The sequence below is a fragment of the Heptranchias perlo genome, chromosome 29 (assembly GCF_035084215.1).
Source record: "Heptranchias perlo isolate sHepPer1 chromosome 29, sHepPer1.hap1, whole genome shotgun sequence".
Classification (NCBI taxonomy): Eukaryota; Metazoa; Chordata; class Chondrichthyes; order Hexanchiformes; family Hexanchidae; genus Heptranchias; species Heptranchias perlo.
The window spans coordinates 19,118,174-19,143,286 of NC_090353.1; the positions used below are offsets into that span (position 1 = coordinate 19,118,174).

The 25,113-nt window shown below is 43.3% G+C and overlaps 1 protein-coding gene across 2 annotated transcripts in view; it reads right to left on the reverse strand.

Annotated features, from left to right (window-relative positions):
- Positions 1-925: 925 nt before the first annotated feature.
- Positions 926-25,113, reverse strand: part of znf414 (zinc finger protein 414) — a 36,405-nt gene continuing 12,217 nt past the window's right edge. The window contains exons 3-6 of one of the 2 annotated variants that reach the window (XM_067968233.1): positions 13,516-13,621; positions 10,682-11,235; positions 9,879-10,031; positions 926-3,158 (exon numbers count right to left, since the gene is read on the reverse strand). In XM_067968233.1, coding sequence (XP_067824334.1) covers positions 3,136-3,158; positions 9,879-10,031; positions 10,682-11,235; positions 13,516-13,621 — 836 coding nt within the window. In that variant the 3' untranslated portion in view covers positions 926-3,135. Of the gene's footprint in view, positions 10,032-10,681; positions 11,236-13,515; positions 13,622-25,113 lie in introns of both variants that reach the window. The other variant, XM_067968232.1, reaches the window with a different exon arrangement.

A 25,113-nucleotide genomic window follows, 5' to 3' on the forward strand; every position in this document is an offset into this window, starting at 1 on the left:
ACCACACTGGTTAGTTAATGCACCTAAATTAAAGCCAGTTCACCTCAAAGCATGCAGATATTTTAAAAGAATATCCTGATTAATCAAGCCTTTGTATTGGACTATTCAAAATGCAGGGACTCCAGTGTAGTAAGTGAGTCAAGATCTCAGTACAGCACCTGCACCTTGACTACAAACCAATTAGGACAAGAGACGTAGGGACACTTCAAGGGGAAAGAAGTGAAAGAATTTGGGGGGAGAAGGAGGAGGAGAGAGAGAGAGAAAGAAGTCACGGAGGAATTTGAAAAATGAGGATGTGGATTTTGAAGTCAATTTGTTAGGGCACAGGGGAGGGCTGAGTGAGAGTGTCTTTGTGCAGGGGAGAACATGGACTGCTGAGTTCCAGATTAGCTGAAGTCTGTAAATAGTGGAGGCTGATTTACATAGGGAAAAAAATGGCAGTGGTGACAATCAAGAATTCTTGGGTTCCAGGTCTTTGCAGAGAATACTGGCGTCTGTTCAGGAATAAATCAGTTTTGTTAAAGACCTGAACCACTTTCAACTAGCAATTCTTTGAAAAGCAAAGCACTTAAAACATTACCTAATATCACCACCAACACCACAAAAAAAACCCCACACCTACCTTTTGCAGTCTTTCCAGACAACTGCAGCTATCTTGGAAATTAGCACAGAAATGCTTTTTGACAGTCATATCTTTTAAATGACATTGTCATATCACTTCAATATCTGAACAGGACTAAATTCAGCTTCTTCTAAAGGAATTCAGTCATCCAAGATTGAACTCATGATTCTGTTCTAGGTCATAGCTTTAGCTGCTCTGTAGTAGGCACTAAAATGGGGATACTTATCAAAGGTTTAGAAAAGGAAACAACCCTCTTGAGAGGCAATCAATTATTAGGTACCAGAAAAACTACATTGTCAAACATTCTTTTGAAAACACTTTATTGGAGGAAAGGTGTCCCACATTACATTTATACCATCAATGTCAATTCTGTACCCACGTGTGCATGATGGGAACCCAGTGACGTGTCCACTAATCCAGTGGGTTTACAAGTGTCATAAATGTGACAGTACGAAATTCAAACAAAGCATTACAAAGTAAAACTTGAGTAAATCTACACAATGGGTATATCAAAGTGAATTATGTACAGTAATAGGAGAAATATAATTTAATAGTTGACATGCTGGGCATGGAAATATATTCCTTTCACCAATCATATATCTTTAAGTATGGACATAAAAATAGTTCCAAAACATGCAAAGATTTAGATAAGAACCTAAAAATGTAGTGAAGTTTCTCTTGAAAACTCCCATAATTTGATAAAACATTTTGGTTTTGTCTTAGATTTCCCCAACCCACCAAGCCCCCTAAGCACTACAATTAATTTAAGGTTTTGAAGCAGAGTTGGGCAAATCAAAGCCAGAGTCATTTTGATATGTATTTAGAGCAGCTAAAATTAGGGCATGACACTTTACTTAGCATCGGTTACAATATGCTGAGCTAACGTTGCATATCCACATTTTTGGGGAAATCCTTTGGTGACACTAAAAAAAAATTTGTAAGTTTGAAGTGGGGAAGTTGAAATAACCCACATGCTCATAAGTTTAGTTTTTGTGTTTATTTTCAAAATTCAATTTAAGTCCTTTCTTAAAAAATAATAAACTTCTACAATTCAAAAAGGAATTCTGAACTACCAATGGAAAAGTATAACAATAGAAACTGTAGGGGTGATTCTACCCTATCCACTCAGTGGAAACCAGGTGGGCGAGTAGTTAAAATCAGCCAAGTGACTTACTCGCTGATGTCCCTCCATCTTTCATTTTAACCTTTCCTTCTGAGCAGGCAGCAAAGGCCTGAAGCCAGAGGGTCCTTTAAATATGCAGATTGGGGTCTGATACATCAGGTCCTGACTGCAATTTTAACTCTGGCCTGAGCAGGGATTTTGGGACCCCACCGCTGGACACCTCGGCTTAACAGACTTCCCCGCGTCCAGTGTTCAAACCAGGCAAATGGTGGGAAATAAAAAAGGAGAGGCTGTATTTGTTTAACACCAAACAGATTATCTGAGTGGCACTACTCTGGCTTTGTTTACCCAAAACACTTGATATTATAGAAATTATATACGAACCAATTGCATTTCACATGGGTAAAGGCTTCAAAAATACAATATTGCTACTGTACTAACATAACACCCCTGCTGATTAGTCTTGCTATTATTCCCAGATCAGCACAATGATTTAGTGATAGCTCAAAAAGAAATCTGTACTAGTATAAAAAAATTCATAGCTCAGTTTTCCCTTTTTATTGCCCTACATTAACTCCAAAACTAAAATCAAACTTTTCAACACAAGTTAACTCCTAAACATTTGAAAAACTTTATAAAATTAAGCAGCTTCAGATGCAATTTTCCTGCTAGTGATGTCTGCATTCCTGCCAACAGTAATTCAGATTTATACTACTGGCAGATTTTGAATCCCTCCTCTTCCAGCTATAGCAGTGAGCTGTTACCAGGGTTGATGCAAGTAGCTGGCCCAGTAAACTGTTGCAAGAAGCACCTGAGTAATCACCCACTTTCTGTTCTCTAGCTCCCTTTATCAATATGCCATTGATGAGATTTAAAAGAAAAAAAACTAAGTTTTCTTTGACTGGAGCAAGCCAGGATTTATGATGGAAGCCTATGTAAAACAGGACTCCAAAAAAAAAACCCGGTTGGCATGGAAAGTACAAGTTAAAATTAGATGAGTCATTTTCTAACCTCGCACTTCCAGCAGGGAAAGTGAAGTTGGAAAATTACTCTTACCACAGACAAAATTACTCAATGGCTGCCCAAAGATATATCTGTAGAAATTGTGCTTGGACATTTTCAGGTTTAAAATTATAATGTAGACAGATTTTTCTTTGTTGGGAGAAACGAAGGGCTAAGACCTATAAGTACAGGGCACCAGTAAAAAGGTTTAAAATAAAATACAGGGTGAATCCACTATTAACTATCCTGGGGATAAATCAAGGCCCCAAATCACCAACAGCATAGATTGAATGAGGCTGACTGTGGTTCAGGGTCATTTTTTGAAACACTAATTTTGAAGGAGTGATCCTGGAGGAAGGTTACAAAGATTACACGGAAAATGTTGGAACTACACAGCAGATCCACCAGCACCTGTAAAGAGGAAAAAATGGGTTAACGTTTCAGTGTAAACTTATCAGAATTGGAGACTGGAAGGTAAGCAAGCACACAAAATGGGACTGAACAAAAGAAAGTTAGTGAACCAGTCACAAATCAGGAATGCTAACTCCTGACAGAGAGGAGATAAAGGATTGAATTCCAATTTCCAGTTCTTTTGGAAGGGTCTACACTGAAACATGAACATGTTTTTTCTATTTGCAGATGTGATGGAGCTGCTAGGTGGTTCCAGCATTTTCTGTTTTATTTCAGATTTCTCACATTGGAAGTTTTAAAAAAAAAAATTTAAATAGTACTTCCTTTTTTTTCCCCCCCATCAAAAAAAGTCTTAATATTTATTTTGTGCACACAAAATTATCATTGCACAGCATTGCTGTACACTACAGGGCAGCACAAGTCTGGAGAAAAGTGTAACTAATACACTTACTCATCTAGAAAATTTGGATATTACATAAACAACCTGGGCTGTTCCAACAAACACAGTTAGAAAAAGCCCACAGGATAGGACTCAAGAGGGTGGAGCTATGCATAATTTTAAAGACATGGAAATATGTTCCACATAACTGATGGGAGGACACTGGGCTCAAATACACTCAAGGAAATAATGGTACAGGCTAACAGTTCTAAAACAGTCAGGTGAGATTACCTATCAATAATTATTGTTTGTAATTGGATTGTGATCCAGAAGAGTAGAGTAGAGTAGAGATTTGCAAACAGAAAAAAAAAAGCTAATGAACTACCAATTTTAACTTTGAGTCATTTCAATGAACTATGCACGACAGTGCACTGAATGTTGTGCCAATTTGCGGGAAGAAAATAAAACAGATTTGTACGCACTCACCTTTCAAACTGCTTGAAGGACAATTATTGTAATGCACCCTAAATACTAGGATAACAATACACACAAGCATTTTAATAAGCAAAGTGAACTAGCTTGAGTTTCAAGCTGTTAATTCAAATTGGCCCTCAAGTGTTAGGCACTCTGCACAACACTCATCTATCAAGCTAAAAAGGCAAGCATGCACATAAATAACTCTCACTGCTAAATTACAACCGTTGCCAATTAGCGAAAGTCCCCATCTTCTCGTACAAAATTCTGTATAACAATAATTTAGTCTATGTTGGTAATAGTCAAAATCTGGATAGTTAAAAATCACAAAGCATTTGACAACCACAAATTATGAAATCCTACTTTATTATGCATTTGGTGCATTAGGGAGGGGATAAGATCGTATCCCCTCCCTAAGACAAGACATGATGTGCTTGCATCAGCTTTACATTGGAGTTATAGGTGTGGTTGCTAGTGTCTTTAAAACTTTACACAGTACATGCTTTACCTCAATGATGGATGCAATCTGCAGCAGATTCTCTGCCCAGAATTCACAAAGGCAGCAAAGGAGATTTATTTATTTTGCCTTTCTGAACGCAACTGAGTTGCTGTCAGTTGTGTAGATTTTGTAACTTTGGGTCCAGGGTGAACACTAATATTTTCCTTTTTAAAGTATCAAAACGACATTAAAAAAAATCCAAGTCTTAATTTTAAAAGTGAAATTTAATATGCATCGCAACAAAAAGAAATACGAAAGTCAAGCAGGTCTACGGTCATTAAAGCTCCAGTCAAACTCCATTAACTAGTTTGTCCACTTAAACTAGCAACTGCAATATGAGATGCTCAATGCGGAGATGGATCTGGTGATTAGCATTAAACTGCAAAAGGCTGAAATCTCTCAAGGAAGGGATTGGCTGCCCAATGACATTTATCTCAATACTTTTTATTTAAAGATTTTCAATAACTGGACAGGATACAATAAAAGCAAAACAACCGGCATAATTAAACCCATACATGATCTTCAAGCTGCTGTGAAGGGATGTAATCAAGTACCCAATGTGTCCCTTCGATGTCCAACCATAAATCCCAATGATCAGTTAGGACTTGTGTTCCTACTGAATAATTAGATTTAATCCCAAGTACATTATATAAAAAGGGAGCTAACTTGTAGATTGCAATGTTATAACAGGCCAAATGAAAACAAGAAACTAATTAAAATAAATGGCTTGATCTGCAACACAGCAAAACTCTACTGTACTAGTCACCATTACTGACCTCTGGTGCAACGACTTGCACCTTGAACAAAAAGCTAAAGATAAAAGGTCTTACCCGACCCCCATGCCCAGTCTCACAGAAAGTATGTCTAACAATGTTGACCTGGTCAGGAGGGTTAGTATTAGACACCTAGAAACTGAGCCGGCATGGGGAAATACATGCTCTTATAATGTAAAAACTGAATTTTTAGTAAAATTAAGAATTTAATTTTTCCTTCCACCCCCAAATCCTGAAAAACATCCCTTGTTGCAGCTGACAAATGAATGATGATATTCTGACTCCTCTATCCTCCAGAGGACCAGAAACTTAGGCAGATTGCAAAGGCCTCCCACATGCCTCTAAAACAACGTGCCTGGAACGACGCACTGGGCAGCAAACAGAAGGTTCATTAACCGAGTCCTGCACAGCCCTTCCAGCACGAATCGAGCATCAAGGGGTTCCACCAGTTCAGAAGCATTGATATACTGCAACAGCTTTAAACTGGTCCTACCCAATGTTCCCTCTAATTTTTTTTCAGCCATGAGCAGAATGAATTTGGGTTTGTGCACAGATATAAAGGGTGTGTGCGCCACCTTAAAAAAAAAATCACAACTTTGAATAGAACATCTTTTTAGAAAACATTATTCAGGGTATATAACAAACAGAATAAATGTACAAAATAATGGATAATTGTAACAGGGCGGGCTGTCAAGGATTTTTAATTAAACAAAACTGGTTATTGAAATTTCAGAAGTAAACACTGCCACCAGAGGGATGGGGACATCCTGATTGAGACCCAGAGTCTGTAGATGACAGGCCAGATGATGGAGAAGAGGGTGACTGTCTCTGGTTCAGATGTGTAAATAAAGGCTGTGTTAGAGTCATGTGGAGCAGCTATATGGTTTGATGGTGCAGCTCAGTCTAAATGGGGTAGAACTGGCAAATAAGACATCTGAAAAATAATGAGGCAATGAGGTGCACGTACATCTGGGCTTTACCAAGCCAGGGGTTGTTCAAGCAGAAGGTGAAATTGTCTGCTAAAATGGCTATTGGCGTATTGACTACCCTGATGTATGTACCTTGGAGTTCATTACTTTCATGAGATCAGTAATTTTTTTGTGCCTGATATACGGTATATGTCTTGGATCTAGCATGAGTCCATCACACTTGCTATGTCAAAAGTATAAGAAAAAAGCCAGTCATTTCCTTCTGCTTTTTCTGACCTTCATTAACTTGTCTCTTCCCAAGGGCAGGAGCCTGGGATTTTCTGCTAATGTGCAGAAACTTCCCTCATTAGCCTCCAATTGAGATCACAGTACAGAAGTTATTGATGTTTTTCAACACATTCAAATGCCATTGTTTCAGCAGTGATTATGTCCCCCAACAGTGATGGAAGCAAACAACCACTGCTACCACCATTGCAAAAACCTAAACCTTTACTACTTAGGCATGCAGATGCACACTGCTTGTGGAATCTGCCACTTTTTCCCCTTTCTCTTCTTCAGTTAGTGACTTACATTGAGGCACAGCTCAGAGTGTTAGCTGTCCTCTGGTACCTCATCCAAATGACCATTCTTCACATATGAGCCAGGACAGTGAAGGCGGTGTACTTCCGTTAACGCTGCAGGCAGCAGTGGCCCTGCTGCCTGAGGTGCAACTGGAAACATTTGCTTTTTGGTGCTTCCAACTTCGCCAGTTCCATATACACATGGCACAAATTGGGTACAGCGATGGCTCAGTTATTAATTTGCATTCCTCCGGTGGAATCGAGCCATGCATACTAGGACCCAGGTCCAATCCCTGGCCTGGCCTGCAATGCTGTGTTTGCCGATGGCTATTTGATCAAGGGGGAAAAACAGCTGAAATTCAGAAATGACCTTATCTGAATGCACACACACACTTTCCAGGAGGGATCGCAGGATTTTTAAGTCTGGAGCAAATACGGAACCTTTCTCCCCTCCCTAGTCCAGTAACACGGAAGGTAAATGTAGTGTCCCCACCACTGGCCAACTCTGCCAGAGAGACGATCGAACCTGAAAGGATCTTGATCTACAGAACCTAGTTGTTTAACACACCTGGGACATCCACCCCTGACCACCCAACACCCACCTCAAACTGATTCTCCACGGTCACAGGTGCGCACAGAGCCGGATTCGAGCAGGGGCAGCAGGTCCAGGAGCAGCTGCAAACACAAAGCATGAGGACGACCAGAGCCTGCGCCAATTCCAAACTCTAGCGCATCTGCTCCTCCGGATGTGACGATCCGCCAGACACAACAAGGTCATTTATTTATAGTCACCCGGATGTGACTGATGACACCTCGTGGCCCAGGTTTGGTGCGAGGATGGAATGAATAAGTGTGTGGCAAACAACAGACTGCTGCGCGTCCGTGCATGCACGAAGCTTAGAGGGAAGAGTGGTCCTCCCTAAGCTGGCTACTGGTAGCCATGCTATGATAGTTAAACACCCTGTTCCACTGCCAATCTGAAATATCCAAGTCAAGGTTAGCAAAACATGCCGGCAATATATAGATGATCACCAGATTTATTGAAAATTAAACTCAACAAAACAGGGACATAATTCATTTCTCGGACAGAATGGAAGAAAATCCTCCAAGATCTGATGCTATGACCCACAGAAAATCGTAGCACTCGTTTGGATAGAACTAAAATGTCCCAGCTTTCATGATTATTTGAGTACATCACACCTCAAAAACATTTACATTGGTTAAGTCCTTTGATGCCCAACATATGTTGGAGAGACTATGGAGGAGTTAGCAAGCACGTCCACATTTTTTTGGGCTCACATGCAGGATCAGTCCTTTGTGGTTACTAATGCCAGAAAACTAATCTTGAATGAGCTGGATCCACTGGCTACACTGCCAATGGAGATTGTTTGACCCCAGAATGGGTCACTTAATAGGTTATTTTCTCACTGCCCAACATTTAATTCCACTCACTTAGCATTATTTGGGCCATCTTCACAAGAAATTCATCATCTGACAGTGCACCGGGACACACTAACTCAGGGAATTCTGCCCCCAACCACACTTGAACAGGGAGGGGAATTTCAGACTAAGATATTTAAGCCTTTGTATCCATTATCCCACAGCATAAGTTTAAGGTCCTAATGTTTAACAATGTTGCACAAGCACCACAGACATGTAGGATGCAGCAGAAGGGAAGATTTATAGTGCTACGGACATATATCATCATCTCTTTTGATGATCTGTAGAAAAATCCATCAAGCAGAAAGTGCCATTAACATTTGGTGCCAACCTCAAATGAAAAGCAGCCAAACTAGGGTAAAAATCCACACAAGAGCAAGGGAATTTTCATTTTAGAAGTATGCAACTTTTCCAAACAAAAGGTTTCACACTGTACAGTACTTATTGGCAACATGCTTTATTACAGCAATAACATGGTACTGATAAATTGCTGTATTAGAGTAATTTAGCAGAGTGCTGAGGAAACTGTTTGAAAGCAAGAGCTATTTTAATGGGATCTTCTACATCTAAACTGGTGTTAGTAGCAAGTCTGATATAGTGCTCCTAGATGTTACAAATGAGATACACACCCGTGGGGTTCAGACACTCTGTAATGTTGTATTATCTATTCAAGGGCAAACTCAGATTGTGTCTTAAATAGATTTCTCTAGAAAGCTAAAACTCTTGGTCAAAAGGATTAAGATGTTCAGCTTTCTAATAAAATGGACTTCTGATTAAGTAAATTGGAAAGCATAGCAATAACAGAGGGATATCCTTAAAACAAAAACTACACATTGACCTATTGGCTCTTGACTCAGAAATGAATAAGCACATCAAATGCCAAAGAACTGAGAGGCCAAATCTGCTGGGACTCCTGGTACAAAAGTGCAGTTATGAAGAGTAGCGTGCAGAATCCTGACTCAAGGCTTCCTTGATGGCTCAACTGGTTAAGGCAGAGCAGTCGAACTATACAAACCAGGAAAGTCTCAGGTTTGATCCCTAGATTTTGCTGAGATAGAGTTACTGCAACTGGCCTCAGTGGCCTGAGTTAAGGGGAAAACTGGTCAGGGTTCTCACTGATGACTATCCATTGACCTCTGCTGGAATTTAGGATGTGTGAATGTCAGGTGAAGACAGAATCAGGCTTAATGAGCCTGGTGATCAAATAGGTCTCACTATTTAGACACATGAACAGGAAGTTGGGTGGGATGCGGCAAGGTGCACTCAACACCCATGAAATTGTACACCAATAAAAAGTCAATGCCTTTTGAAGGGAAGAAAATCACATGAAATGTTGAGTGTTGAAACATGAACGAAATACAATATTGCCTCTAGAAACAGAGTACCGCTTCACACTGTGCCTCAACGGCAAAAATAAATGGCTGCTTCTTTTGGTGCAAGCTGGTCTTTATACAGTTACGTCAACTTCCAACATAAAAAAATTTCACTGGACCCAAATTCACCAACAATTACGATACATACTGTTGACCTTTCAACTGTAAAGCATAAAATATTGGTGACTGCCTTTCTGAACACCGGCCTCGGTCCGTGTAAACTCAAGTAAACAAAGATTCACTGAATTGCATTGACAATGTGCCATAGTTGTCGCCAGCATTTACGAACATACCCATCTCATTCGGTAATCTGCTGTTGAGGATTTTGTTATGCTCTTGCACGTGCGAGGTCATTTCTTCCCGTGACACACTGGAGTATGGACACTGCATGCAGTTATATCGACCCCTGGTGTGCTCCCACACAATTCTGCTGTTGGCAGATTGAGCTGCAAAAAAGATAGTGAATATACTTGGTCAAAATTTACCAAGAAGTGCATATTACATAAACATAAAATGTAGTAATGAATCAATACAGACACTGCACCCTCAGCCACAGTGAATGCCAATTAAAACACACTGGGTATCAAGAATCAACCTTGATTTCATGTTTTTATTTTACAGCTGTTATAACAAATAGCAAATTCAAATGTCAGTCATGCAGGAGCAGACTCGCTCCAAGCTGACAATTTACTCAGTACAATGAATAGATGAGATCAGCAAGACCATCATACATTCTTGCCAATATATTTTACTGGAGAAAGTGACCAGAAAAATCAGCAAAAACCTTTGCCCGGGAATTAAACTGTTTACGCCCAATATTCTTCTCAACAAAGAGTATTTTTCCCCCCCACAAGCAATCCCCTGTTAACTTTGAAACATGCAATTCTGAAGAACGTGATTTCATTACAGGGCCATTAATTATGGAGAAAAACAGCATTCCTCAGTGTTTTTTTAAAAATCACTCCCATAAATCTAATTTACAAATTGTGGTTTTCACCAGCAATTCAGTTCAATATTGATAAACTGAAGCAAAAATGAAAAATGCAATTTCATTTGGAAAGTCAAAAAAAAAGCTCAAGATTAAAATCCACCTTACCCGCACTCTTCCTCCAGACTGCATTGGAGAATGGTAGACTTTCAGAGGGAACATAAGACCTAAGGCGTGGCTGCGTGGCACCTTGGGAGAGGCCGTAAGGTGCTGGGTGCATGTATGGAATGAAGGGCCCAGGCACTGGTGTGTGCGCTTGGCTAGGAAACCTGCTTAGGCTGGATGCGGCAAACAGAGATGGCTCCAGCAGTGAAAATGGATGCGGGGTTGTTGAGACTAATGGCATTGAATTTAGTGAAGTATGGAGACTTGGTAAGAGACTTGGGAGTGGTGCAACTGGCTTTGAATTAGTTGCCGTGCTGATTGTGTCCATGATTGCCACATTGTTATCTTTTTCAAGCTGCTTGATAACACTTTGAAATTTCACCGGCTCCACAGAGACTGATTGTTTTATCAGAGAATCTGATTCACTGGCAGTTAAAGGGCTGGGACACTGCTTCTCCATTTTCTGTGACAGAGTATTCATTGCAGGGTTAAAACACACATGCAGATGTTTGAAGAGAGATTGATGTGTTCGAAAACGCAGTTTACATGTGTCACATCTGTAAAACAAATCATTTCAAAAATTAATCTTTTTGACTCTTCACACCTTTCATTTCTGGGTTTTTAACCTAATAGTATTTTTAAAAAAAACACACATTGAGAGAGCCGTGCTCAGTGGTAATACTCTCACCTCAGTCAGAAGGTTCAAGTTCCACTCGAGACTTGAACACAATCTAGGCTGACATTTCAGTGCAGTACTGAGTGTGCTGCATTGTCAGATGTGCCGTCTTTCGGATGAGGCGTTAAACCTGTCTGCCCTCAGGTGGACATAAGTGTCATGGGATCTTTTTCGAAGGGGAGCAGGGGAGTTTCTCCCTGGTGTCCTGGCCAATATTTTTCCCCTCAACCAACACCAATAAAAGAGAGATTATCTGGTCATTTATCTCATTGTTGTTTGTGGGACCTTGCTGTGTGCAAATTGGCTCCACGTTTCCTACGTTACAACAGTGAGTATACTTTAAAAGTAATTAATTAGTTTTGAAGTGCTTTGGGATGTCCTGCAGTTATGAAAGTGTTATATAATCCGAAGCCTAGTCCTCCAGCCAAGGGGCGACAACTTGTTCCCAGGCCTTTGCCGCAGCAATAAACCACTAGGAAAGGTACGAGAGCAGCTGAGACGGACTTGCCCCCTGTGGAGGAATGCAGTACATGACTCCATGCCAATTATTGGAAATCAAGGATCATTCTGTACTGCACCACCAGATGACTCCTTTGGTTAACAAATGATGGTTAGGAATTTTACATTAAAAAAAATTTCCAAAAACGTAGGCACAGAAACACCATTACTTAGAGACTACCAGGATGGTAGCAAACAGTCTAACTTTGCTACAAATTTTACTTTAAAGTTTATTTTTGGCTTGAACAATTGGACAGGACATAAGATTTCCTCAGGAACAATGCAAAGGTCAACAAAGCAACAATTATTGAAGGCAAGTGTAATCAATACTATTGCCAATTAAAAATCTCAAATGCTCATCTATTGGCTCAGTGAATAAATGGGCCCCCTGGTCTATCACAGCCACATAGACCCCATACTCTGCTGAGCTAGCTGATTTCAGCCAAGATAGCAGTCCAAGTGCCACAATTGACCTCAGCAAAAGTCCCTCTCTTTTCTCATTTAGGACCCGCATGGTAACAGACCCCAGCCATTTTGGGTTCCCCTCTGTAATATCTATTAGAAAATAATAGATCCAAGTCTCTAAGCAATGGCATTTCTGTGCCTGCGTTTGTAGAAGTACTTTTTTAAAAAATGTAAAATTCCTAACAATGATTTTGTTAAACAAAGGAGTAGTCTGGTGGTGCAGTACAGAATGATTCTTGATCGCCAAGGAATGGCATAGAGCCATGTACTGTATTCCTCCACAGGGGGCAAGTCAGTCTCCACTACTCTCATACTCTTCCTAGTGGTTTATTGCTGTGGCAAAAGGTCTGGGAACAGGCTGCCGCCCCTTGGCTGAAGGATGAGGCTCATGAAGAAAATTAACTCAAACGAACTTGTATTTATACAGTCCCTACTGCATATAGCGAGCACATTCGTGCTAACGCGGTGAACGGCAAAATCAATGCAATGAAATAACTCAATTTTCCAGCAGTCTCCATTTTCCAACTGCTGGGAAACTGACAAACTATGACATGTGGAACTTGGTGAATTTTGTTACATGTAATTGTTAACAGTGCGACAGCTAATGGAGACTTCGGGCAGCTTCACTTTCTGACTGCCTCCAGTAATTGTTAACAGTGTGAACAGCTGATTTAAACTGCCTGAAAACCAGCAGAGCTTTTAAATTGCTAAGTACAGGGTAAGTACTTAGTGAACTGCACAGAATAACCGGCGTGCTTAAGTTTTAAGTGGCACCTTTGTAATTGGATCCTATGGTAATGACAAATGGTTAGCAGCATTTGCCTAATATAGGCGCCTGTCTGGGATAGGCATGGACGTACAAGTGGTGGGCACTGTATGGCACTTTCACGACTTCAGGACCTCCCAAAGCACAAGCTCGATACGATCACTGGGTACAAAGAGGGAAAATGCTTGGTTGCTGAGCAGTTTGAAGAGTAATGGTGCATTTGTATTCAAGTGCAGAGGTGCTCTCCCAATGATTAAAATGTAAATGATTCAACATTGTAGATAGGAGCACCTGCACTCTATGTACACTTAAATCAACTGCATGTAGGTTTAAAAAAGGCTCAGGACGTCCAAGGAAAGAGATAGAAATATAGATAGAGAAACTGGCAAGCAGATCCTAGAAGTACAGGCGTTGGCCTGATGGTCAACTTACTTGAAGTATCGGTTGGGTTTGTGATGTGCTCTCATGTGATTCACCAGATGGTGCATACTAGAGAAAGACTCTTTACAGTCATTTGCACAACATTTATACACTTTCCCTAAAAGGAAAAACAGAGTCAGACATAAAGTAGCACATGTAATAATTGTATTAAAATCACAACATAATTTTATATCCCACATAGAGCAAATTCAAGCATGGTACTTATAGGAGGCACCAAATCTAGGGTCAGTAACAACCATTACCAGCTAAATGAATTCACTGATGGAAAACAGACATGCAATTGAATTTCAGTATGAATTGAGATTTGTAAAATATTAAAAAGGAGATTTCTCTTACCCCACTCTGTAGGGCCAAGTCATTAAAAAATGGTTTTGTATGACAACTGAACTGATGACATAACCAATAGTCAGTCAAGGAAAAAAATGTTTCTGTTCAAGTTTTAAAAACATATTCTAATTATTTGGCTATTAACTAGAGATTCCCAGGAACACTAACTGTTCAGAACATTTATTAATGATTATGGGCAAGACCAAGTTATTTCAGGAAAGCAGGATATTCAGATGATGGGGATATCACACAAACACAATGGGCTTGATTTTAAAAGTAAAAAACGGGTGGGTTGAGGGGTAATGAAAATTGCCACCATTTCAGACCCGCCCCAACCCGCCCACTTCCGGTTTTCACAGGGGCGGGAAGCCAACCCACTCCCAGGAGGTGGGTCAGGCCTTAAAGCCTTTCAAGGAGGCTTCAGGCCTCCATTTTTAACTAATTCCCCATTTCAACCCCAGGGGGCCAGGATTCCCGGGCCTTCCGTTTTGCGCCTCGTGAAAGGAGGCAAGAAGGCCCGAGACTGCAGGTAAGTGCCTAAAGAGGCACAGCTTGTGGGCCTGCAGGAACAGGAGTGCTTCCCCCAGGCCTAACAAGCCTACCTGCACTGAGCACCCCCCCAACCCCCCACCCCCTATCGCGGACCTCAACCCTCCGACATCCACCCCCTCCCAAAACGATCGCAGACGCCCCCCGATCTCTTGCCCACCCATGCAAACAAAGACTTACCTGCAGATGTCCTCCTCCTGGCTGGTCTCCCGTCCAACTGAGATCAGCCTGTCAATCAGCTGGCCAGTTGGATGGGAAACCGACAAAAAAAAATGTCCTTACGTCAATATCGTAAGGACGTCCGGGAAACCCGTACTAACGGTTTTCCTGACTTCAAATTGACCCCCCACCCCGCCATCTTCCTGGCTCTGTTTGAAAATTGAGCCCAATAACAGGCCATTTGGCCCACTCCTTGTTGTTTATCCTCCACTCAAGCAGGATATTAATAAAAATAAAAGTGCCCGCTCTGGTGCCATATCCCTTTATCTCCCTTTCGTTCAGCCACCAATCTAACCTATGCTTAAGTACTGACCTGGTCTGGGCTTCAGTCACTAATTCTGGTAGTGCATTCTACAGCCTCACAATCCTCTGTAAAAAGGTTTTTCCCTGTTCTCTATCCTAATTGTCTTAAATTTAATCTTATATCTGTCCCCTCAATCACTGGCAACAGCCTGCTTCTGCCCCATCCCTTCATATTTTTAAACAACTCCATCATATCACCCCATAATCTCTTCTGTTCTAATGAGAATAGCCCCAATTTTTCAAGTCTTTTTGTATTTGCCTCGTCTCAAAAGGTAGCACTCTCGCCCATGTCAGAAACATGAGCACATAATCTAGGCCGACACTTCAGTGTAGTACTGAGTGCTGCACAGTCTGAAGTGCTGTCTTCAGATGAGACGTCTGCCCTCTCAGATGAATGTAAAAGGTCCCATGGCACTATTGGCTGTTAAGTGCCTCAGGACATCCCGAGGTTGGGAACGGAGTGATAAGTCCTACCGCCCTTCCCTTAGCGCTTAGGATTTAACAAAGCATCCAGGGCTCTCGGTCTGGACTAAAAATAAAGAGTTAGAGGGGTGGATACCATCAAAGTCTCCTATTACTACTGCACTCTTTACTGAATTGCTAATCTCTCTTACACTACCCCACCCTCGCCAAATTGAGCCCAGTCCCTGGTGCCATAATAATCCATTTGATGGGCCCACCCTAAGTGCTCATCTTCGCTACAGGAAGCCAGTGTTTCATGCTTGTTGGTGAGGGTTATTTGATCTGGGCGTTCATGTTCCTTGAACTGTGGGTAGGCACCACTCCTTCCTCTACAACTGCCAGCTCTCCATTTCAGCAGGGTGACTACCCTCAAACTCTTGCTCCAGAAATCTCTCTCACTCCCTGTTGTGTCAGATTGTCTCCAGCTCCCCCCTCAATTATTGAAGTCTTAAGCTCAAGTAATCTCAGTTGGAGACACTTCCTGCAGATGTGTTTGTCGGAGTGAACATCTGCTACTGGAAACTCCCACATCCTGCAGGAACCACACATTACCGTACCTTCCTGTGCTGCCATTCTTACTGTAAACGTTAATTAAGTTTATATCCTGAACTACTTAAATTTCAATTAAACTACTCTGCTCCTTTCCCCTCTGCTCCAAATTCCCACTTTAGCCAAAATTTGTTATGGAAGTACCGTTTCCACTCTGGTCCCACCTCACTCCACTTGAACTCAACAGAGCCACTGGGTAGATTTATGGTAAAACACATTTAAATACTGTGAAATGGACAACAATGCATTTTGAGAGACACTGTGTGCCAACACCATATTCAAGAGTCCCTGAACCAAGCCACTGAAAAATCTAAACCTGTTGAATTTCTGTTTGTGCAAGAGTGCACACTCACTCCTTGTACAGGTACACCCCACTTAGCTAAGTAGTGCATGTTAGTAGATCCCAAGGCCGAGGCATTCCCAGCTAAGATCCTACAGATTACCAGTATAGAGTGCACTGGTATCCTCCTCACCCCCCCCCCCCCCCCCCCCCCGTTTCTGCTTTTCCAGCTAGGATCACTACTTATTAGAACTTTGGCTTTCAGAGTTATCTAGAGGTGGGTAGGAAACATCCCAGGCCCTTGAGACAGGCTTGCCCTCTCCAGGTTCCATTAATGAATGAGGCTGGCTAATCTATCATTAGCCATGTCCTAAAGTACTGGTTCAGGTGTCGGATTACTGAAATTCACATGGGGAACTTGCGTTGCTAGGCAGGTTACCTTGGAATTACTTCAACTCCAAAGACAAGAGAATTATTGGTTGGTCGTCAAGCCAACTAACAAGTGTTGATTGTCACTGGAGTACATAATGGAGGATAAATCATTAAACAAGTTGCACAGTAACAATTGGTTACTAGTTACCAAATCATAGAATCTTCAACACAGGAGGTGGCCATTGGCCCATCACACATGTACTGGCTCTCCACTTACAGCTATTCCCAATACCCTTTGAAAAAAATATATTTTTTAAATGTATCCACTTTGCTTAAAAGCTATTGTGGACCCTGGTAAGACATTCCATGTCCTAACAATCCTCTAAAAAAAATTTAAATAGTCACTCAACATCCCTCTTCATTCTTTTGGGGACAATTTTGATGGAAGGCCTCTAGTTAGCATTTTCCCCACTGGCTGGAAAGTTATGTCTCACTATCAAAACCTCTCAATTTTGAATACCTTGATTAGATGTCAAACTTTTTTGTACAAGTTCATAAGGAAACAATAAACAGATCACAGTGTACAAGTCAAGAAGTAATGTTGGTAAATTATGGAACAACTATTGGTGCTGATATTTATGGGGAGGGAGTGGGGGGCGCATGTCAGCAGCCCCGAAACCCAGAGGTCCTGCCGAATTTAACGGCAGGACTGTATCAGAATTTTTTTTTAACTCCCCGGCAATTGAGAAAATTAGGGGTAGCGGGGAGGCTCGGAGCCCGGCAGCAAGGGGGGCAGCAGAGACAGAGATCGCAAGGGAGGGATCAGCTGATCACAGGGAGGGAAGAGATTGTGGCAGAAGATATGCTTGAGGGGCTGAGGGTGGAAGCACTCCTGCTCCTCCTGGCCCACGAGCAGCGCTGGAAAAGCACTTACCTGCTCGATCTGGCAGCTCCTGCCTCCTTTCAGTTGCCAGGTTTCAAGAGCCCTGGGAAACCTGGCCCATTATTGGGGGGGGGTTAAATATTCCTCCTATTGTGTCCAGTACAGGTCATTGCACTTACAAAACAGACACAGGAGGGAGAAAGAAGAGGACAACTGGATGACATGCTTTATACCAGCAAGCTATGAAAGAGGCACCGAGGGAAGTTAAGCATGGGGTGGGAGAAAAACAAAGGAAACGTTGATTAAAAGGAAAGACAATCCAAGTTCTTAAAATCTTGAAGGCAATTAGATTAAATTATGGAAATTGTTAAACAAGTTCAATTTTTGGCCCACACAGGAGGCAATATCTGAACAGACGGTCAATTAATACAGTGCATATGGTCTTGGTTGAAGAATGAGAACAAAGAAATTCCTGATCCAACTGGAGCAGTCCTGCAGGCTTGGACTGAAGATAAAAAGGGTAACGAAAAGTGGTCTTGTACACCACCACAGCAGCTGAGGAATTTAAATTCAATTAATTAAATAAAATCTAGAATTAAAAAAAACCTAGTATTAGTAATGGTGGTCATGAAACTACCGGATTGTCATAAAAACCCATCTGGTTCACTAATGTCCCTTACGGAAGGAAACCTGCCATCCTTGCCAGGTCTGGCCTATATGTGTCTCCAGTCCAACAGCAATGTGGTTGATTCTTAATCACTCTCAAATGGTCCAGCAAGCCACTCAGTTGTATAATCTCGCTACAAAAAGTCATAAGAATAAAACCGGACGGACCACCCGGCATCGGACCACAAGGCAAACCAAGCCTATTCGACCCTACAAAAAGTTCTCCTCACTAACATCTGGGGACTTGTGCCAAAATTGGGAGAGCTGACCCACAGACTAGTCAAGCAACAGCCTGACATAGCCATACTCACAGAATCATACCTTTCAGCCAACGTCCCAGACTCTTCCATCACCATGCCTGGGTATGTCCTGTCCCACCGGCAGGACAGACCCACCAGAGCTTGCAGTACAGCGATATACAGTCAGGAGAGTGTGGCCCTGGGAGTCCTCAACATTGACTCCGGACCCCATGAAATCTCAACGCATCAGTTTAAACATGGGCAAGCAAACCTCCTGCTGATTACCACCTACTGCCCTCCCTCAGCTGATGAACCAGTCCTCCTCCATGTTGAGCACCACTTGGAGGAAGCACTGAGGGTAGCAAGGGCACAGAATGTACTCTGGGTGGGGGACTTCAATGTCCATCACCAAGAGTGGCTTGGTAGCACCACCAATAGCCGAGCCCTGAAGGACATAGCTGCCAGACTAGGCCGGTGGCAGGTGGTGAGCGAACCAACACGAGGAAAAAAAACCTACGTGACCTCATTCTCATCATTCTATCTGTCACAGATGCATCTGTCAATGACAGTATCGGTAGGAGTGACCACCACACAGTCCTCGTGGAGACGAAGTCCCGTCTTCACACTGAGGACACCATCCAACGTGTTGTGTGGCACTACCACCGTGCTAAATGGGATAGATTCAGAACAGATCTAGCAGCTCAAAACTGGGCATTCATGAGGCATTGTGGGCCATCAGCAGCAGCAGAATTTTATTCCAGTACAATCTGTAACCTCATGCCCCCACATATTCCTCAATCTACCATTACCAACAAGCCAGGGGATCAACCCTGGTTCAATGAGGAGTGTAGAAGAGCATGCCAGGAGCAGCACCAGGTATACCTAAAAACGAGGTGCCAACCTGGTGAAGCTACAACACAGGACTACATGCATGCTAAACAGCAGAAGCAACGTGCTGTATACAGAGCTAAGCAATTCCACAACCAGCAGATCAGATCAAAGCTCTGCAGCCCTGCCACATCCAGTCGTGAATGGTGGTGGACAATTAAACAACTAACGGGAGGAGGAGGCTCTGTAAACATCCCCTTCCTCACTGATGGCAGAGTCCAGCACGTGAGTGCAAAAGACAAGGCTGAAGCATTTGCGACCATCTTCAGCCAGAAGTGCCGAGTAGATGATCCATCTCTGCTCCCTCCCGATATCCCCATCACAGAAGCCAGTCTTCAGCCAATTCGATTCACACAAGAAACGGCTGAGTGCACTGGATACAACAAAGGCGATGGGCCCAGACAACATCCCGGCTGTAGTGCTGAAGACTTGTGCTCCAGAACTAGCCGCGCCTCTAGCCAAACTGTTCCAGTATAGCTACAAAACTGGCATCTAGCAGACAATGTGGAAAATTGCCCAGGTATGTCCTGTCCACAGAAAGCAGGACAAATCCAATCCGGCCAATTGCCCCATCAGCCTACTGTCAATTATCAGCAAAGTGATGGAAGGTGTCGTCGACAGTGCTATCAAGCGGCACTTACTCACCAATAATCTGCTCACCGATGCTCAGTTTGGGTTCCGCCAGGACCACTTGGCTCCAGACCTCATTACAGCCTTGATCCAAACATAGACAAAAGAGCTGAATTCCAGAGGTGAGGTGAGAGTGACTGCCCTTGACATCAAGGCAGCATTTGACCAAGTGTGGCACCAAGCAGCCCTAGTAAAATTGAAGTCAATGGGAATCAGGGGGAAAACTCCAGTGGCTGGAGTCATACTTAGCACAAAGAAAGACGGTAGTGGTTATTGGAGGCCAATCATCTCAGCCCCAGGACATTGCTGCAGGAGTTCCTCAGGGCAGTGTCCTAGGCCCAACCATCTTCAGCTGCTTCATCAATGACCTTCCCTCCATCATAAGGTCAGAAATGGGGATGTTCGCTGATGATTGCACAGTGTTCAGTTCCACTCGCAACCCCTCAGTTAATGAAGCAGTCTGTGTCCGCATGCAACAAGACCTGGACAATATCCAGGCTTGGGCTGATAAGTGGCAAGTAACATTCGCACCAGACAAGTGCCAGGCAATGACCATCTCCAACAAGAGAGAGAGTCGAACCACCTCCCCTTGATATGCAACGGCATTACCATCGCCAAATCCCCCACCATCAACACCCTGAGGGTCACCATTGACCAGAAACTTAACTGGACCAGTCATGTAAATACTGTGGCTACAAGAACAGGTCAAAGGCTGGGTATTCTGCAGCAAGTGTCTCACCTCCTGACTCCCCAAAGCCTTTCCACTATCTACAAGGCACAAGTCAGGAGTGTGATGGAATATTCTCCACTTGCCTGGATGAGTGCAGCTCCAACAACACTCAAGAAGCTCGACATCATCCAGGACAAAGCAGCCAGCTTGATTGGCACCCCATCCACCATCCTAAACATTCACTCCCTTCACCACCGGCGCACCGTGACTGCAGCGTGTACCATCCACAGGATGCACTGCAGCAACTTGCCAAGGCTTCTTTGACAGCACCTCCCAAACCCGCGACCTCTACCTAGAAGGACAAGGGCAGCAGGCACATGGGAATAACACCCTCCGAGTCACATACCATCCCGACTTGGAAATATATCGCCGTTCCTTCATCGTCGTTGGATCAAAATCCTGGAACTCCCTTCCTAACAGCACTGTGGGAGAATCTTCACCACACGGACTGCAGTGGTTCAAGGCGGCGGCTCACCACCACCTTTTCAAGGGCAATTAGGGATGGGCAATAAATGCAGGCCTTGCCAGTGACCCCCACATCCCATGAACAAATAAAAAAACACCAACCTAAACAATTGACCCAAAATGATTTTTTCCTTCATGTTCTTTACTAGCATTTAAACTGATCCATTAATGCTACATCACATAATGCCGACTGCCATTACTGAAATCCATAACTGACTAGAGATGATGGCAGTTCAGCAATACGTGCCAAATCAGATTTGAAAAGGCTGTTGGAAATTACAGCTTCCAGTTTTGCGTGTGTTTTAAACCTTAGTGCCTCAATTAGCAACTGAAAAAAAAGACAAATGTATCTTCAAAGACCAGATTCATCCCACAGCAAGCTCCTTTATGGGATATAGTTTGTTTGATTGGGTTCAGTCAAAAGTAATTATTTTGAGTACACATACATCAAGTTTTCAATAGATCATAGAAGGTGGACAAAAGTAAAGAGACAAGTGGCAATAATTTGGGCTGAATTACACTTCCATTAATGCTCAGAAACTATTACTATTCATGGTAAGATTGAAAAGACTGAAAATGGCAGCTGAATTATCCACTTCCTAGTCTTGTACGCCCCCTGTTGTAATCTTAGGTACATGACATCAAAGCATCTAAAATACATTCTCTTCTGCAAAATAGATAAATAATGCAGTTATTCAATTCAGTTTCCCTCCTCAGTGTACAAAAAGAAAAAAAAATTGGTAAAAGCCAAAAAGGTTCATCTGTAAGATTTTTGTTTGTTATTATTTTCATTCTTTATTTCCCCGATTTCAACTTGCACCATTAACAAATAGAAGAGGGTGACCTATTCCAGAGCCTCCACCAATGCTATTCTATAGCTGGTCATTAGAAGATGCAGGAAGCTATAAACCAACACATGCTTCTGGCAGGCAGCATGTCAGACTCCATGAGGAAAGGCAGCATCACCCTCATCTACAAGCGGAAGGGGGAGAGGGAAGAAATCAAAAATTGGCAACTCATCTCACTACTTAACGTGGACTACAAAATTCTGTCCAAGGTCATCGCCAATCGGGTCAAGTCAGCCCTGGAGGTGGTGATCCACCCCGATCAGACCTGCGCCGTACCCGGCAGGAAGATCTCTGATAGCCTGGCGCTACTCAGGGATACGATCGCCTACGTACAGGACAGGGGGGTGAACACCTGCCTGATCAGCCTGGACCAGGAGAAGGCCTTTGACAGAATATCCCACACGTACATGATGGACGTGCTCTCCAAAATGGGGTTTGGGGAGGGAATCCGCAATTGGATCCAACTGTTCTACACAGACATCAGTAGCGCAGTTTCAATCAACTGGGTGGGAATCAGAAAGCTTTCCGATCAAATCTGGAGTCAGGCAGGGCTGTCCTCTCTCCTCAGTCTTGTTAGAGTGTTGCATCGAACCCTTTGTCGAGTCCATCAGGAGGGATGTGGGCATAAGAGGGGTGACGATCCCAGGCACTCAGGTCAAGGCCTCCCTGTGCATGGACGACGTCGCCGTCTTTTGCTCGGATCAGTTGTCGGTCCGCAGATTGATGAGCATCTGCGACCAGTTCGGACTGGCCTCGGGGGCCAGAATAAATCGTACCAAGAATGAGGCCAAGTTCTTTGGGAATTGGACTGACCAATCCTTTGTCCCTTTCACCGTCAGGTTGGATTACCTGAAGGTGCTGGGGATCTGGTTCGGGGGGGCCAGGGCGTGCACCAAAAACTGGGATGAGCGGATTGCCAAGGTGAAGCAGAAACTGGGACTGTGGGATCGACGATCCCTCTCGATCGTGGGCAAGAACCTGGTCATCAGGTGCGAGGTGCTCTCAGTGTGGTTGTACGTGGCGCAGGTCTGGCCCATACCTCGCTCCTGCGCCATGACAGTCACCCGAGCCATCTTCCACTTTATCTGGAGATCAAAAATGGACCATGTCCACAGGGACACGATGTACAAATCTCCGGAGAAAGGGGGGCAAGGCGTGCCCAACGTGGCCCTCATCCTGATGGCCACCTTTGTGTTCGGCTGCATCAAGCTGTGCTTAGACCCTTGGTATGCAAACACAAAGCGTCACTACGTGCTGAGGTTCTACCTGTCCCCGGTGTTGAGAAGGATGGGCCTGGCCACGCTGCCACGGAACACTCCATCCAGTTGGACCGTTCCGTCCCACTTGTCCTTCGTGGAAAGGTTTGTGCAGAAAAACATCTTTGACCACAAGGTGATCAGCAAGTGGTCCACATATAACGTCCTCGAGACCCTGTGGGAAAAGGAGATGGTGGATCCTGTCGGTTGGTTCCCCGAGCAGACTATCAATGTCATTTGGCAGAACGCCTCATCGCCAGAGCTTTCAAAGAAGCACCAAGACCTAGCTAGGCTGGTGGTGAGAAGGGCCCTTCCAGTCAGATCTTTCATGCACTCCCGGAGTCTCAGCGCCACCGCGCGCTGTCCCAGAGGAGGCTGCGGTGGAGACAAGACTGTCACCCATCGCTTTCTGGAACGTGCCTTTGCAAAGAAGGTCTGGAGAGAGATGCAGTGGTATCTGTCCAGGTTCGTCCCAAGCAGTTCCGTAACACAGGATTCTGTGCTCTACGGGCTGTTCCCGGGGACGCACACCGAGACGGACATCAACTGCTGCTGGAAGACCATCAACTCGGTGAAAGACGCCCTTTGGTCTGCCCGAAACTTGCTGGTCTTCCAATGCAAGGAGCTGTCCTTGACAGAGTGTTGCAGACTGGCACATTCCAAGGTCCAGGACTACGTGCTCAGGGACGCACTGAGGCTGGGTGCGGCCGCCGCAAAGGCTCTGTGGGGAAAGGCAACCATTTAAAGCCTTCCTGCCATTGCATCTCCTCGGTATACAATCAGGGAAAAAAAATCCACGGGCAGAATGTAAAGTGCAAATTGATGTAATGTAACTGTAATGAACCTGTAATAAATAATCTGTATTGAGTGTAATGCAATGAGGCACCAGAGTGTGTCATGAACTGTAATTATGTACAAAGTGTTCATTGAACTGTACTTGATGTAACCTGCAAATTGCATAATCTGTATGTGTACATTTGGAATGTGATATGACAACTGTATTGTATGCATTGCTGCAAATTTTATGAATAAAGTGTATTTTTTGAAAAAACCTGTTTTATTTTTAATAAGATGTGGAGAGAGATGCGTTGGTATCTGTCCCGGTACATCCCCAACAGCTCGGTAACACAGGACACTGTGTCCTACAGGCTGTTCCCTGGGACAGCAGACCGAGACAGATAACAACTGCTGCTGAAAGATCACCAACTCTATGACGGAGGCCCTTTGGTCCACCTGAAACCTGCTGGTCTTTCAGCTGAAGATGTCCACGACTCGGTGTTGCCGATTGGCACACTCCGAGGTGTGGAACGCACTGAAGCGAGGTGCGGCCTACGCAAAGGCTTTACAGGGAAAGGCCACCCCACTTTGTATGTACAGAATGTATAAGATATGTGCTGTGTTTTGAATTGTAAAAATGGGGCTGGAGTGTGTACGATCTGTATTGTATTGTTTCGAATTGCAAGTGTATTTACATTGAACTGTGTATCTTTAAATTTTATGAAATAAAGTATATTTTGAAATTTAAAAACGGTTTTAGTTTGAATAAATTGTAGGTGAATTCAGTCCAAGAGAGTTTATAATAATATACTTCATCGTGTATATCCAAAATAATGGCTCTCCCCTCGATTCTCTCTCAACATAGGTAGATCTAAAAATGGATGCTTACTTCTTACTTGGTGAAATATTATCACACAGTCACTGACAGCACTTCACACAGTCAACTAACTGATCTAGGCACAGGTAGCCCAATATAAACCCAATTGGAACCCCTGGCCCACACAGCTTTCCATCAAAAGGACTACAAAGAATCAATGGCTCTCACAGGCTGGACCCATCACTTCATCCCAGACTCAACTTGGAATCAAATGAATCACTACCCCAGACTGGGTCTGATTTCTTGATCTGTACCTGAAACTACACGCC